The sequence below is a fragment of the Cetorhinus maximus genome, chromosome 14, assembly GCF_964194155.1.
Source record: "Cetorhinus maximus chromosome 14, sCetMax3.hap1.1, whole genome shotgun sequence".
Classification (NCBI taxonomy): domain Eukaryota; kingdom Metazoa; phylum Chordata; class Chondrichthyes; order Lamniformes; family Cetorhinidae; genus Cetorhinus; species Cetorhinus maximus.
This window is the reverse complement of record NC_135892.1, coordinates 57,893,549-57,910,260: the sequence shown is the minus strand read 5'-3', so window position 1 is coordinate 57,910,260 and position 16,712 is coordinate 57,893,549. Positions and strand designations below refer to the sequence as shown.

The 16,712-nt window shown below is 41.8% G+C and overlaps 1 protein-coding gene across 1 annotated transcript in view; it reads left to right on the top strand.

The window, feature by feature from the left end:
- Positions 1-16,712, top strand: part of LOC144689682 (echinoderm microtubule-associated protein-like 6) — a 693,547-nt gene that overhangs the window by 635,149 nt on the left and 41,686 nt on the right. The window contains exons 32-34 of the mRNA XM_078556972.1: positions 3,584-3,792; positions 6,891-7,048; positions 9,663-9,777. Of these exons, the coding sequence (XP_078413098.1) occupies positions 3,584-3,792; positions 6,891-7,048; positions 9,663-9,777 (482 nt within the window). The remainder of the gene's footprint in view (positions 1-3,583; positions 3,793-6,890; positions 7,049-9,662; positions 9,778-16,712) is intronic.

Genomic DNA, 16,712 nt, shown 5'->3' with positions numbered 1-16,712 from the left:
TGGGTGATTTTAATCTGCATATTGACTGGACAAATCAGATTGGCAGAGGTATCATGGAAGACAATTTGTAGAGTACATCAGGGATTGTTTCTTAGAGCAATATGTTGCAGAACATGCCTGGGAACAGGCTATTTTAGACCTAGTAATGTGTAATGAGGTGGGATTAATAAGAAATGTCATAGTTAAGGATCCTTTAGGGGATAGCAATCACAACATGGTAGAATTTCAGATTCAGTTTGAGGGCCAGCAACTCGGGTCTCAAACCAGTGTCCTCAACTTAAATAAGGGTAATTATAAAGGTAGGAAGAAAGAGTTGTCTAAAGCGGGCTGGGAAAATAGATTAAAGGGAAGGTCAGTGGATGAGCAGTGGCAGACATTTAAGCAGATATTTCAGAACGCTCAGCAAAAATTTATCCTAGTCAAATAGAAGGGTTTGATGAGAAGGATGAACCACCCGTGGTTAACACAGATGGTCAAGGAGAGTATCCAGTCAAAAACTAAGGCGCACAAAGCAGCAAATACTAGTGGTAGGCCAGAGGATTGGGAATTTTTTAGGAACCAGCAGCGGATGACTAAAAAGCTAATAAAGAGGGAGAGAATTGATTATGAAAGTAAATTGGCAAGAAATATAAAAGCAAACAGCAAGAGCTTCTACAGGTATATAAAAAGAAAGAGAGTGGCTAAAGTGAGCATGGGACCCTTGGAGGATGCGACTGTAGAATTGGTAATGGGGAACAGGGAAACGGTAGATAACTTAAACCAATATTTTGCTTCGGTCTTCACGGTGGAGGACACTATAAACATCCCAAAGAAATCAGATAAGCAAGGAGGTAATGGGAGGAAAGATCTTGTAACAGTTTCTATCACGAGGGACAAAGTATTTGACAAACTAATGGGACTAAAGGCAGACAAGTCGCAGGGACCTGACGGCCTGCATCCAAAGGTTTTAAAGGAAGTGGCTGCAGAGATAGTGGAGGCATTGGTCGAAATATTCCAGAACTCACTGGATTCCGGGAAGGTCCCAGCCAGTCAGCCTAACATCTGTTGTTGGGAAAATGCTAGAGTCCATTATTAAGGAAGAAATAGCAGGACATTTAGAAAAGCTTAACGCCATCAAACGGAGTCAACATGGTTTTGTGAAAGGGAAATCATGTTAGACAAATTTGCTAGAATTCTTTGAGGATATAACAAGCAGAGTTGGTAAAGGAGAACCAGGTAGATGTAGTGTATTTGGATTTCCAGAAGGCATTTGATAAGGTGCCACATAAAAGCTTATTGCACAAGATAAGAGCTCATGGTATTGGGCGTAATGTATTAGCATGAATTGAGGATTCAGAAGGGCACGGAAGACAGAGTGTCGGGATTAATAGGTCTTTTTCATGTTGGAAAGACGTACCTAGTGGAGTGCCACAAGATCAGTCCTCGAGCCTCAATTATTTACTATCTATATTAATGACATGGAGGAGGGGGCAGAGTGTAATGTATCCAGATTTGCTGATGATACAAAAATAGGTGGAAGGGCATGTTGTGATGAGGACATAAGAAATCTGCAAGGGGATATAGATAGATTGAGTGAGTGGGCAAAAACTTGGCAGATGGAGTTTAATGTAGGAAAGTGTGGGATCATGCACTTTGGTAGGAAGGCAGACTATTATTTAAATGAAGAGAGACTCCAAAAAAGTGCAGCACATATGGATCTGGGTGTTCTTGTGCATGAAACACAAAAGGTTAGCATGCAGGTGCAGCAAGTAATTAAGAGGGCAAATGGAATTTTGGCCTGTATTGCTGGGGGGTTGGAGTTTAAAAATAGGGAAGTCTTGATGCAACTGTACAGGGTGTTGGTGAGGCCACACCTGGAGTACTGTGTACTGTTTTGGTCCCCGTATTTAAGAAAGCATATACTGGCATTGGAGGCAGTTCAAAAGAGATTCACTAGGCTGATTTCTGGGATGAAGGGGTTGAATTATCAAGAATGGCTAAACAGGTTAGGCCTTTATTCATTAGAGTTTAGAAGAATGATGGGTGATCTTATTGAAACGTACAAGATTCCGAGGGGACTTGACAGGGTAGATGTTGAGAAGATGTTTCCACAAGTGGGGGAATCTCAAACTAGGGGACATAGTTACAGGATAAGGGGACACATTTAAAACTGAGATGCAAAGGAATTTCTTCTCTCAAAGGGTAATGAATGTCTGGAATTCTCTACTCCTGAGAGTTGTGGAGGCTAGATCACTGAAAGTATTTAAAGAGGAGGTAGATAGATTTTTGAAATATTGGGGAGCTGAGGGCTATGAGGAGCTGGCATGAAAGAAGAGTTGAGTTCTGGGGCAGATCAGCCATGATCTTATTGAATAGCAGGGCAGGCTTGAGGGACTTCTGCTCCTATTTCATATGTTCTTATGTACAACCACTCTTTACAATTACCACTCCATTACCAATCTCCCTTTCCCCTAAAAAAAATTCCTTGGAAATGTTGTCACCTCCCAAATTTGTGCCCACCTGTCCAACAAATCCATGTCTGAAACTCCAAGTAGGTTTCCGTCCCTGCTACAGCACTGAAACGGCTCAATCAACCACATCTCTCAACCTGGCCTTTCGTACATTCCCCATTTATTCACCTCACCATTATAATAGGCTTCAGCTGTCTAGGCCCTCTGGAATTTTGTACGCTAAACCTCTCTGCCTCTCCATAATATCCTTAAAACCTACCACTTTGATCAAGCTTTTAGTCACCCCTCTTAACATCCCTTTCTTGGGTTTGTGTACTCTTGTGAAGCATGTTGGGATGTCTTATAAAGGTGCTGTATAGTTGAAAGTTGCTGTGGCAGTGTCACCAACATAAGCACTGCAGGGGTTTAAGGAGAAAGTCCACTTCGGCGCCTCAGGTCAACAATGGATGGGCAATGTAATTGTGCCTTTGCCAGCTTCACCTACATCCTGAGAACAAGTTTTATAAAAGCAATGTGTGACAGTTGTCTCAGGTAATGGCAGGCTGATGCAGCTTGGGAGCAGAGTGTAGGTAAATTCCAATCAAAATGTCTGTCATACCTAGCAGTATAATGGAAAGAATGCAATCACATCCAGGGAGCAGGACCATAAGAGAAATCTGGGGAGTCTCAAGTAGCAGCTGATGGAATGAGACTTCCAAATAAGCCAAACTTTACCTCTCAACCCCACCTCCTCTCTAAAAACTTAACATCAGCCCTAGCAGCTAGTTGCTAAATGTTCAGTCATTCTACACTAAGTTACGATGACCCCAATACACCTCACAGACATTGAATGAAGATATCCTTGTAGATGATTCACAATTGATCAAAACAAAGAGTGATTCTGCAACTTTAGATTTATTTGAAAAAATCAGACAAAGTTGTGGAAAAGGTATGCAATTAGGTAACTCATGTGCACAACATTGTTGCTTAAGTTAGGTAAAACTCTTTAAAAAAGGTTGTTTTTGGTCTAAATTTGTTTTGCCATGTCTGCTGTAAAAAACCTACAGGAATACCTAAATAAAGTACTTCATATCAGACGGAGTTACTAAGCTGGAATATTTTTAATCGAGTATGTTATTTTTCTTTTGTTTTAGGTGTCAGAGTTTCTAGCAAAAGTACCCACAGTGAGAGAATTTTTGTGGTTGAGTTCCGTCCAGATTCAGATACACAATTTGTGTCTGTGGGGATAAAACATATAAAATTTTGGACCTTGGCTGGTGGAGCATTACTTTCCAAAAAAGGGAGCGTTGGACCTGTGAATGATGCTAGGATGCAAACCATGCTATCTGTTGCCTTTGGTGCAGTAAGTAGTGTTTAGAGATGCTATAAGAAATTATAATGAATTTACATATCGGAAAACTAAGAATTATATTTTTGTTAATCATCCTGCAATAAAACTTGAGCAGGAATACAGATGCCCAATTTTCTTTTCAGTGGCTGGAATTTATTGTTTTTATCAATAGTATTAAAAATCTGTGTGATATCAAAATTCTTATGTCTATAAGCATTTCCTGTCAAAAAAAAAACCTTACTTTCTTTTGCCACTTTTTTGCCATACTTTTATGTTCTCTCTTCCACCATAAATTCCTTTGTCCATATCTTTAATGGAAAATGCTTACATAAACTTCCCACTGTGTAATTATACCCTCTGGCTACTGGTTTTGCCTCTTCTAATTTCTCAGCCTGTACTACAAAAAGCCTCCTACATTCCAACCAAATCTGCTTCTCTGATTCCCCAATTTAACATAAATGATGTCATAAATATCACTGTAATAACATAAGATCTAAGTATTACATAAAAATAAGGATAGAATTTATTGCAAGGCTGGAGCTAGATTTTCCTGCGGGTGTTTGAACCCTGCCGAGAGGTTGAAATGTGGGTCCCACCCAACAAGAGCTGCTGACCAATCAGAGGCCGGTAGCTCTTCTGTATTAAGCAGAGCCTCGGGAGGTGGTGGCTGCTGCAGTTACTACACCCATCTGAGATCTCAGATCATGGAGAGATTCAGACACAGGTGAGCGATGGCGGGAAGCGAGAAATGGGGTCACGGGGCAGGGATCAGGGGGAATGGGGTGACGGCAGCAAAGACAGGAGCGTGGCTGTCAGCACTGCACCCCCCCACCTCCTGTGCCGGATCCCTTGATCAGGCGCTGAGTGCCTTTGAATGAAAGATCCCACCTCCAGGACCCCACAAGCAAACACACCAGGGTTTGCTTGTCATGATCCCCGCATGGTGAATCCTGTGGTTTCTCAGGGGACCAGGAGGTCCTCATTTCCACTCTTAGAAGGGATTAAGAGCAGGTGGCCAGAGAGGTTAATTCCTGGACCCCACCTCCAGGACCCCACAAGCAAACACACCAGGGTTTGCTTGTCATGATCCCCGCATGGTGAATCCTGTGGTTTCTCAGGGGACCAGGAGGTCCTCATTTCCACTCTTAGAAGGGATTAAGAGCAGGTGGCCAGAGAGGTTAATTCCTGGAATCTGGAGGACTTGGCATCAGTGGCACAAGAGTCAAATGACCTCAACTTGGTGATCAAGGTCAGCGAATGCATCTTCACATGACATGTCCTAGCCAACCCACCACCAACCTCTGATGCTGCTCAATGCACCCCAGCTTCATCACTCACCCTTCAGCAGTCCTTGACAACCAGGACTCAGGCCTGATATTCCTGTAGTCCAGCACACCCTCACACACATTCCAATGATGCAGCTTCAAACCCAGCTGTTGCTGCTTCCACATACTTCCAGCTATTCAGCTGTGGCAGGCATGACACCCAAATGTTGTTCAGCAAAATCACTGACATTCTATCCTCTCAATTGCCAGACAAGATGGGACCCAATAGAAAGAAACAGAACCAGTGGGGGCAGGATTTCTGCATCTCCTGAGCCCTACAGAGTATGTGGTTCTCCGCATCATGGGGCCAGCCAGGGTCATTGAGAACATTGAGGATGATGGAATGTTCCTGCCTTATGTCCGTTCTCAACTACCAGCTCACCCTCAGCCTGCTATGTGGCATCATGAACAGGCTGTAGATGGTATGACTATAGGTCTTTTGCTTTCCATCCCATACAACCCCTTCCCTCCCCGCCCAACCTTTCCCTTTCTAATTTTCTGCTTTCAGAACTGCCTGCCCAGCCACAGCACATTGCGGAGGAAGAAAGAGAGCAACAGCAGCACTTATGAAATGGCCCCTTCACTAGATCTGACACTCATGACCACCAGCTCAGATACTGGTACTGCGCATACCTTAGAGGCTATTATGCAGTTGTGATCTGCTCGTGGTGAGTCACTGGGCACAAGTTGGCTGCAGCCAGGCCAAGGGGAAAGAATACTTTGTGTGCCAGCCCACTGGAGGATGAGATTGCAGACAAGTTCTGCTACAGAGCCCTTGATGGGGCAGCATACAGGAGAACGCTGTTGAGGGTGCACACTGAGATGTTAGGTATATTGGCTAGCCTGCCAGACAGCCTCCTCAAGGAACATGGAGGAGTCCGGCTCTAACTCAGCGGAGGGCATCACACAGAGTTGCCCTTTCTGCAAGCTCTTCTCTATCTTCCTGTCAGCTGTCGACTCAGAGGCACAGCAACTGCTGCCCTTGTATGTGTTGTAGCCATTTTGTGGGAAGATCACCAAATCCTCTGCCGTCCCTTTAAGGATGCAGTAGCACTTCCTGACAAATCCCAGAACTCACCACAACACCTCCAAAAATATTCTACAGCACTTGCAGAGGTTTTGCTATAGCAGAAGTTATTCTAAATTGCCTTATCTGCAAGTTGGGTGCCCAGTGCTTTAAGTAACCCAAATGCTAAATCCCTCTTGCAACTGAACGCATGTTCTTTGGTGAATGACAAGCAAGTATGTTGAATGGACCTACATGGTGCAAATTTGCAAATAAACTGTCAAATCTGTCAGTAGGGCTATTTAGCATCATGTGAGCACCAGTTCAGAAGTTTTCCGTGCATGCACGGGTACACATCCAAGCACCCTTCATAGCATCGAACACTATACTAGAAATGACTGCAGAAGCAGTGCGCCCAACTCAGATAGCCTCAGGCTTCTGTAGCACTGTCTCCAGCAGTACCACAATTCCAAATTTCGTGGCCAGGTCTTGATTCCCTGTTCGCAACACCCCAAGAGATTGATTACTTTATTAACGATTTCAGACAAAACAGCAATTAATCAGCCGATGAGATATGTGTACTATGACAGATGTACATTTTCCATCGATAGACCACAAGAAAAGTTTGTGGCAAACCACAGGATTTTCCTTTGATTGAACTATAAAGATTTATTATCTTTGCAAACAAATGGAAGAATTTACTTTTGCTTTCACCTTAAAGTTTACCGTATGACACAACTATCTTCTTGACAATCTATTTTTATACCACTCATTTATAGAACAATCTTACTTTCACTGGTGCCATAAACGGAGATGTGTATGTCTGGAAGGATCACATTTTAACCCGGGTTGTAGCAAAAGCCCATACAGGACCTGTTTTTACCATGTACACAACTCTAAGGGATGGCTTGATTGTCACTGGAGGCAAGGAAAGACCGTAAGAAACATTCTTATATGCTTTCAAGTCTTTTTCTAGCGTTATATGTATCCTAATGAAAGCATGTCACTTTAAAAACTGTTCCTTCTACTATTTGACATGGACATGTGTTTATTGTGTTTAATTCTATCAATAAATTCTCTTCGTTACCTACAATCCTGTTTACAATCTATAAATTATAAGATTTGTTTGGAGGGGCTAATAAAAATTAAATTACTTTATCCACTAGTGCTGTAGGATTTTAAGGCCTAGAAATCTGTCTGTGCAGCACCCATTTTTTTCATGCTGAAAAGCCTAGTAAGCCCCCAGTATAGTGAATAGAAAGTACATGCACATTTCTCACTGAAAGCATGCTGCCTGGCATATTGCATAAGGTAGAGGAGCTGGCAGCAAGAACACATGTTAGAAACATTTAGAAGTAGAATCATGTTTATTTGAATTGGGGTCCTGCACAATGTGGTGCTAACCACCAGGAAGGCGCACATGCTTACCTGAATGTGGGGAGAAATAGAAGTAGAATGTGGGCTTCTTCCCACTCCCAGCTACTGATTATTCCCCCAATCTTTCATCTTAACAATGTTAAGTAGCTCAATACGGTCATTTTTTATTCAAAAGTAAACATCCCTATTACCCTGACTCTTTTCTCATAGCACCAGTGCCTCATATCGTTTAACAATTGATCTGCCATTCTTTGTACTTCCCGGAAGGCAAGGATGATTCCCATATGGTGCAGTGCTCAGAACTGTACACAATACTCAGTGTGGGGTGGTTGCATTTAGCAACTCTTAAGAAATCTGACAATTTATGTTTGATTATGTTTGCATTGAATATTCTGTTTTGAAGTTTGTTGGGGTCAGGTTATTTTCAATCTTTTTGTGTTCATAGTCTATCAATCTCTAAACATATTTCTAGTAGCTACCAGTTTTTAATTCTTCCCTCTTTAAATACAAACTCCATATGGGGAAGGCATTCTTTAAATTCATTTGGAACTAATGCCCCATAAAAGGATATCTACCATTTCTTATGCATTAATTATCATATCCTCTGGAGTGCTTCAGGTGTCCATTTGTTTCCTTTGTCATATGTTTTCCCAAAATATATTTATAGAAACCTTTAACAATCGTCTTTAAAATTAATGCAATTGGAATTTCATTACCTCTCACAGCTCCCAATCTCAAGATTTCTTGCGATCTTGTACTTTCCCCTGCATTGCTCCTTACCTTCAATAATATCTTTAATCATGTAGTTTCAAACTTAATGTAACTTTATCTGCCACATTACTTCCTTTATTGCCCATATTGTTGATCTGGAACAGATGGCATATATCTTTTATGAATTAGGTTTCTTCTGAGATGCCCAAATATATTTGTCTTGGTCTGTGATTGGAGGGTAGATATGGATGTATACATTGCTACTACTCAAGACCCCTTCCAAAAATGTTTTCTGATCATTTTTAAAGCAACCTGTAGTGGTTCCTTAAAATTTTGCTAGTAGGACCACTTTCTGCTAACATGCTCCATCCATTTGTACTTAAAAACTGCAAATAAGATTCCATAACCAGCATCATTCTGAATTTGCATATGCAAGCAGCCTCCCACGTAAATTAGACCTTGGGCATCCAAGGGGAAAGCCTTGCTTTCCTGTCTTTTTCAATTAGCAGGTACCTAATCAGTGGGACAGTTGAATATAGCTCCTAAGGTGTAAATGTACCTCCCTTTCTTATGTCTGCATGTGAAACTTATGAGACTAATAAAAAGAATTAGACTTTTCAACCAGCATTGAAAGCTCCAACATTGCTGTAACAAATCTACTTCTCCATACCTAGACAGTTTAAAAACTAACATATTCATTTAAATGACAAGCTAGATTACGGGGCACTGATGTGAAAAATATAAAATTCAGTGTGGGAATCATTAACATAATTTTAAATATATAGTAAGTCCATGCTGCTAAATAACACTGCATCAGAAAAGCTAATAAATTCCTATACTGCAAAGTGCAGTGCATTATGCATTAGATGCAGGGCCATCCATACCTGGTGTTCTAAAACACATGTCCAGCCAACGAGGCTCCAGCCATCAGCAGAACTTGGTAAAAATTAGCCCCATGATGTCCAGTACGCAAACTGAAATACTAATTGGAAAAAAATATGGATTATCCCTATTTTTATTATGTGGTCAGATTCAGCAACTTCCCTCTCATGTCTGTTAAATTGTTTTATTATTAAATATACAAAAGCATTATAAATTATGAAATTTAATGAAGCTCCTAATATGGTGTCAAGGATAGTAAATGTAAATCAATAAGGTAATTCATAAATCGTGTACATTATAAAATGAATGCAAAATAATTAATCTGGACAAGTACATTATTATACCCAAAGTTACAAAGTATGACTTATTCGGGAAAACATAAAATCTATTTCCTTGAATAAAAACTCAAGTGCAATGCATATAAACCACAGTAAATATTATCAGTTTCAAAGTTATGTTTGTGACTTAGCCAATGCAAGTTACAATTCAACATATTATTAATCTCATATGGAGAAACCTAAGCATTAAAATAAATTGCACGTTACTGTAAAACTGATTGATTTTTCTCTTAATTCCAAAAGGACAAAAGAGGGAGGTGCAGTAAAACTATGGGATCAAGAAATGAAACGATGTCGACCATTTCAGTTGGAGACGGGACAACTTTTGGACTGTGTGCGTTCTGTCTGTCGAGGAAAGGTCAGAACATCCAAATTTGAAAAACATCTTGATTAAAGACTTTACAATGATATTTACTTAAGTAGTTCCATTCCTACAAAAAAGTTTAAAAGCCATGGAGATTTTGTAGGCGTGAAATTCATTTTCAGTATGAAGGGAAATCGAATGGAGTGGGAATTGGGCTGTTGATTCACTATCACTGGTATTCACCCCGACTGGATGAATTTCATCCTCTGTTGTGTTATCACAAGTTAATGCCTTCTTTTTAATGATTACATTTTTGACAGGACAAAAATTAAATTAAATTACCAATTCAAATTCTGGGGACAAAGGGTTAAAATAGTTTCAAAATTCTGCTTCATCTCTATTTGCAATGCAAAAAACTGTGTTATCCTAATTTGACATTTGTTGATGAACATGCATCATTGAATTGTTGCAAAACTATGAATCAGCAAAGGAATGCAAATGAATAGAAGGACTGTGTTTGAAATCTATTGATTTGGTGAAAATTGGTGACCTGAAAAGGGAGTCCTCAACCAGTTGCATTAGAGATGTTCAGAGAAAAATTGATATTTGATGAGGAGAGTCCTCAAACATGTTTTAAATGTCATGTAACAAAACCCAAAACTTGTTGAAAAATGTTTGCACACTGTATAATGAAAAGCAGTCTACTGTAAACACCTGTGTATGCAGAGGATAAAAATACCTTTGTTTCTTCCAGACAAAATTCCTTCAATTGTCTATATAGAACAGATGTATTTAATAATAACCAGCTGCATTAATAGAAGTCAGATAATGAAACAGCGCTGCTCTACTGCCTCTACTCCTTCCTTTCTTTACCAAACCATTTACATTTTGCCTTATTTACCCAACTTTACCTGCCCTTCAGTACTGCCACTTTTCCATAATCCAATTCCTCGGGTTCATTATATTCCTCCTGCTCTGTCTCTGACTCTCCACTGGCTTGCAATACATGATATATGAACATTATAACCAATAAAACTAATGAACAGGTATAACAGCAATCTCTTCAATAGTTATATATAAGCACAGAATGATACAGTTGCAGCCAATTCCCTGGTGTTTCCTTTAGAGTTACCTATGTAAGAACACAAGAAATAGCAACAAGAGTAGGCCTTACAGCCCATCAAGCCTCATCCCGCCATTCAATACATTTTCATTGCTAATCTTCAGTTTCAACTTCCCTTTCCTGCCCGCTCCCCATATCTCCTGATTCCCTGAGAGACCAAAATATGGAAACAATGAACATCAGTCATTGGGAAAGTGTAGGAATCTATTATTAAGGAAGTCGTAACAATGGACTCAGAAAATCATTGTTGGATCAGACAAAGTCAATATGGTTTTATGAAAGGGAAATAGTGTTTGACAAATTTATTAGCATTCTTTTCAGGATGTAACTAGTAGGATAGATAAAGGGGAACCAATAGATGTAGTATACTTGGATTTCCGAAAGCTATTCGATGCCACACAAAAGGTTAATAAACAAGCTAAGGGCTCATGGAGTTGGGAGTAATATATTAGCATGGATAGAGGATTGGTTAACATAATGAAGCAATGGGTGGGGTTAAATGAGGCACTTTCAAGTTGGCAGGCTGTAACTAGTGCCACAAGCTAGAGCCTCAGCTACGTACGATCCACATTAATGACTTTGACAGTCATTAGAGACAGAGAACAATGTATCTAAGTTTGCTGATGCAAAGCAAGACGGGAATGCAAGCTGTGAGGAGGACACAAAGAGGCTGCAAAGCGATATAGACAGATTATTTGAGTGGGCAACAAGGTGGCAGATGGAGTGTGAGGTTATCCACTTTGGTCATAAAATAGAAAAGAATAGAAAAATTCTTGAAAGGTGTAAACGTTTATATTCAAAGAGATTTGGGTGTACTCATACAATGAGCACAGAAAATCAGTATGCAGATACAGCAAGCAATTAGGAAGACAAAAGGCATGTTGGACTTTATTTCAAGGGAATTGGAGTACAAAAATAAAGAAGTCTTGCTAGGGCTTTGATGAGATCACACTTGGGTTACTGTACCCAGTTTTGGTGTCCGCATTTAAGGAAGGATATACTTGCATTGGGGGTGGTATAGTGAAGGTTCAGTAGGTCAGTCCTTGGATGAGAGGATTGTTTAATGATGAGAGGCTTAGCAAATTGGACCTTTACTCTCTGGAGTTTGGAAGAATGAGAGGTGATTTTATTGAAAGGTTCTGAAGGTGCTTGATGGGATAGGCACTGAGGTTGTTTCCCCTATTTGGGGAATCTAGAACACAGGGGCAGTCTGATCATGGACTGATCATTTAGGACCACAATGTTGAGAAGCTTCTTCACTTAAAGCGTTGTCAATCTCTGGAATTTCTCTACCCCAGAGCATTCTGGTCCTGTAGTTCCTTGTTTTCTCTCTCCCTCCTTTCTTGAATAGCTGTGTTACATTTGCTAACTTCCAATCTGCTGAGATCATGATAGAACCTAGGGACGGAATTTGATGCTCGTGATAGTGAACCCATACACCAGCTAGAGAGCTGGTGGCAATCCCGCTGCAGATCTTCTACATCACCTGAACCGATTTAGTGCCACTTAGGCACTTATCTGGTTGGAGTTGGTGTGCTCATCATCCTCAGCAGGAAATTTCCCACCTCCAATCAGGGGCTGGCAGCTTTCTAGTAATGGCAGCACCACGGGCCTGCAGAATCGTCGCTGGAACCTGGAGTGAAGATAAGTAATGCAGGCTCACTGGGGCCAATCAGGGAGACCCAGTCAGAGGGTAGGTGTGTGAGTATTTAGGGCAGGCGGGGATCTTCACCCCATGGGCAGCCCATGTCTCCAGTGGGTATCTCCAGCAGGTATCTACAGAGGGCATGGGCTACCCAAATAGGAGGGACACCCACCCCCCCCACCTCCCGGCAGCGGGTGGAATTTAAATGTAATTAATAAATTTGGAATTAAAAGCTAGTCCCACTAATGGTGACCATATCACAGATTGTCATAAAAACCCAATATCTTTAGGGAAGGAAATCTGCTGTCCTTTCCTGGTCCGGCCTACATGAGACTCCTGACCCACATAGTGTGGTTGTAATGCTCCAATACAAACCAGCTGACTTCAGCAAACTCCTCACATTAACTCTAAGGTACATTTGGAGCAGTGGGTGGTTGTGCAATTACAGAAGAATTAAGAATTTTAATCAAGAGAGGGAAGAGTCTCAACAGGCACTCAGGATGGGCATAGAGTTATACAGGCTGTGCCTCAATTTAACAGTGTATTGCTTCATGCACTGCTGGATGCACTGAGAAGTCACAGAGAGATATTCTTCCCTCACAAGGTCAGGGGGAAGAAACCTGCTAGTGCAACAAAGACAGTTTGGCTGGAGTTGGCCGAGGAGATCAGCAGCATGGTTACTGTGCCACGGTCTGTGCAGAAAGTGTTTTAATGATCAATGAATATGAAGGCATTTGATATAGCAGCTATAACAAAAATGTGGCTAGCATTTATCGTATAATCATAAAATAGTTACAGCACAGAAGGACACCATTCGGTCCTTCGAGTCCATGTTAGCTCTCTGCAAGAGCTACTTCAACAAAGACAAGGTGGCTGGAGAAAGCTGAGCTGGTGAGCAGCAGGGTTACTGTTTCATGCTCCTGGATTCAGTACATGAAATGCTTTAATGATCTAACCAGGTCAGGTTAGATGGATATAGTTGCACATTCACTTACATTCTACAGTACACATGTCCTCACCCTCTTACTCTGCTTTGTCAATTATATTCCAACACATTACTTTGACATCCTTGTCTGTCCTTCACTGTCACTCCTTCAATGATCCCTTTGCCCGTTCCTTCATTGTTACCTGACATGCTGCCCCCTCACCCGATAGCTGAATTTGTCCCCACATAGACACATATGGAGCAGCCTTTGGTGGCTTTCTCATAGGGTCCAATAACCAGAGGTCCTAGGCCAACATTATCAACAGTAAGAGCTGAAATCTGAGCAGACTACCTCTATAGCTCTGCTGATACCACAGGGATCGCACCACATAGGAGTGTTCGAAAAGGAAAGAGTAAAGTTTTGTTGTTGCATAAGGGTATGTTCATGGATGTATAAGAAAATGTTATGTTGTTAAGTTTCCTTTATTTTGTAGAATTACGTAAAATGTATTACTTTGCATCACTTTCGCATATTGCCCATTAGTTGCCAGGTAATTATTTGCCTTTTCAGTTGCTGTTGATGAATGGGAAGTTATGATCTGATGGGGACCAATGGGGCATGTGTAATGGAATTGGTTGGTTATAGGACTGCTTTGTGTTGGTGGGGCAGGAGTGGGGGGAAAGTTGCTGTTGGATGTGACTGTTACATCAGTCCAGTGGCAGTGTCTAACTGAACCATACAGCTTAAGGGAATCCCTGACATCCCAGACAACGATGGGAGCACCCGGTGCACATAGCTATATGAAAAAATGTTAGGCTGTTAAGTTTCTGTTATTTAGTAGAATAACATAAAATGCATTACTTGGCACCACTCTGCTGTGATAGCCATTGGTTGCTGGGTGGGAATTCACTTTTTCAGCCTGATGCTGTGTTGGGGTCACAATCTTTCTCCTCCCAATCCTCCTCCTCTTCATTGGATTCGTCCTCAGATGTTGTGTGCTTAGCACCGTTCCTCCTTCAACTCCAATGCCCGCCGATGCGCAATGGTGTGCAGATTGCAGCATATCATGATATTCTGGAGACCTTGATGGTGAATTCTCAATGGCTCCTTCAGATTAGTCCAGGCATCTGAAGCATGTTGATTGCTAGCTCAGTGATACCATATGGCTATCATTGTACTGTGCTTGGGCTTCATTGGTGGGTTTCTCATGGGTGTCATCAGCCAAGTTTGAAGATTGTATCCTTTGTCACCTAGCAGCCAAACCTTAAGTTAGATTGAAGGTCCAAAGTGATCAGGGATCTTGGACTAATGCAGGATGAAACCATTTTGGCAGCTCCCTGGGAATCTGGCAGATGCCTGTATTAAACTTTTCTTGTGGTGCACACCAGCTGATCATTGACGGAATGGAAGACCTTACAACTTACAAATACTCCTGGTAGATCTGTCTGTATCCTGACTGCTGTGTGTGTACAGTTGATGATGCCCTATACCTGTGGGAAACCAGATAGAGATGCAAATCCAAGCATCTGCTCATTCTGGCTAGCATCATCACAGGTGAAGTTAACATGATGTCTGGCCATGGCAAGCAGCTCATCAGTGACCTGCCAGATGTATTTATCTGTAGCCAACTTGGAGATTCTGGATATTCCCTGCAATGCTCTAGAAAGATTCAGAGGCAAAAATGTTGAGGGTAATGGACACTCCTGCTAGCATAATGTGTGGCCAACAGGTCCAGCCTGCACAGGCCCTCCTCTTGGAGGCTGCATGTCTTCCAGCACTTGAAGAGACAACCTCAGCCTCCAAAAGCGCTGCTCTTCCTATAGGTAGCCAGAGTGTCACTTGCTGTGGCTGGTCTTCCTGCCTCACAGTTACCTCTGGTGTCCCTCAAAGGTGTGTCCTTGGTCGACTGCGACCTCTCATCTACATGCTGCCTTTCCACAAAACCATTTCAGAGCACTGCATTAGTTTTCACATGTATGCTGATGGCACCAAGCTCTACCTCACCACCTCTACTCCTTCATTAAGTTGCCAGACTGCTTAGCTAACATTCATCACTAGATGAGCAGAAATTTCCCCCAGCCAAATATTGGGAAGACTGAAGCTATTGTTTTTGATCCCTGCTCCAAAATCTATTCCTTAGATATTGACTCCCTCTCCTTAGCAACCATCTGAGACAAAACCAAACTGTTTGCAACCTTGGTGTCATTGTTAACCCAGAGATGAACTCCAGGCCGCATCTTCATGTCATCACTCGGAATGCCTTTTTCCACCTCCATAACATCGCCTGACTTCATCCCAGCCCCAGCTCATCTGCTCCTGAATCCCCATTCATGCCTCCGCTACTTCTAGACTCAACTATTCCAATGCGCTCCTGGCGGGTCTCCCACATTCTACCCCCTGTAAACTTGAGATCACGCAAAACTCTGTTGCCGTGTCTTACCATGCACCAAGTTCATTCATTCATCACTCCTGTGCTCACTGATCTGCATTGGCTTCCAATCAAACAACGTCTTGATTTCAAAATTCTCATCCTTATTTTCAAATTCCTCCCTCACCCCTTCCTATCTCTGTAATATCCTCCTGCCCCCACAACTTTCTGAAATATCTACACTCGTATAACTCTGGTCTCTTGAGCATCGCTGATTTTAATCCCTTCACTGCTGGTGGCTGTGCATTCATTACCTATGCCCTAAGCTCTGGAGTTCCTTGCCTACATCTCTCTGCCTCGCTTTCCTCCCTTATGACACTCCTTGAAACCTATGTCTTTGACCAAATTTTTAGTCATCTGGTCTTATATCTCCTTATGTGGTTTGATGTCATATTTTGCTTTATGCTCCAGCACAGCACCTTGAGATGTTTTATTACGTTAAAGGTGCTATATAAATATAAATTGTTGTTGAGGTGCAGGAAGCTGTCTATATGTCGTGTTGCACAGGTTGTGCTTTCTACAAACTCGCCTCCTCTGCTGCTCCCCTCCCTTCTACTCTGCTTTCTGCTGCTCTCCTCTGCTGACCACCTGCAGGTGACTCCACAACAGGCTGATGCTGCTACTGATTTTCATCTTACTGCATATTCAAAGTTCAATCTAAGGCAGCCATGGCACCACCCGCCCATCCAGGTATCTCAATACCTCCAATGTGCACAAATTAGCTCCTTATCACAAGTATTCTCAACAAATACTTTCCCAGTGGTAGGTGAAAAACCTGTTTGTATACCTGTCTTTTAATGAGCCCCATTAATTGCAGTTCTCTTTTCTGCTTGGTTTCAATGGCAAGTTTCAGGAAGTCCAAGAAAC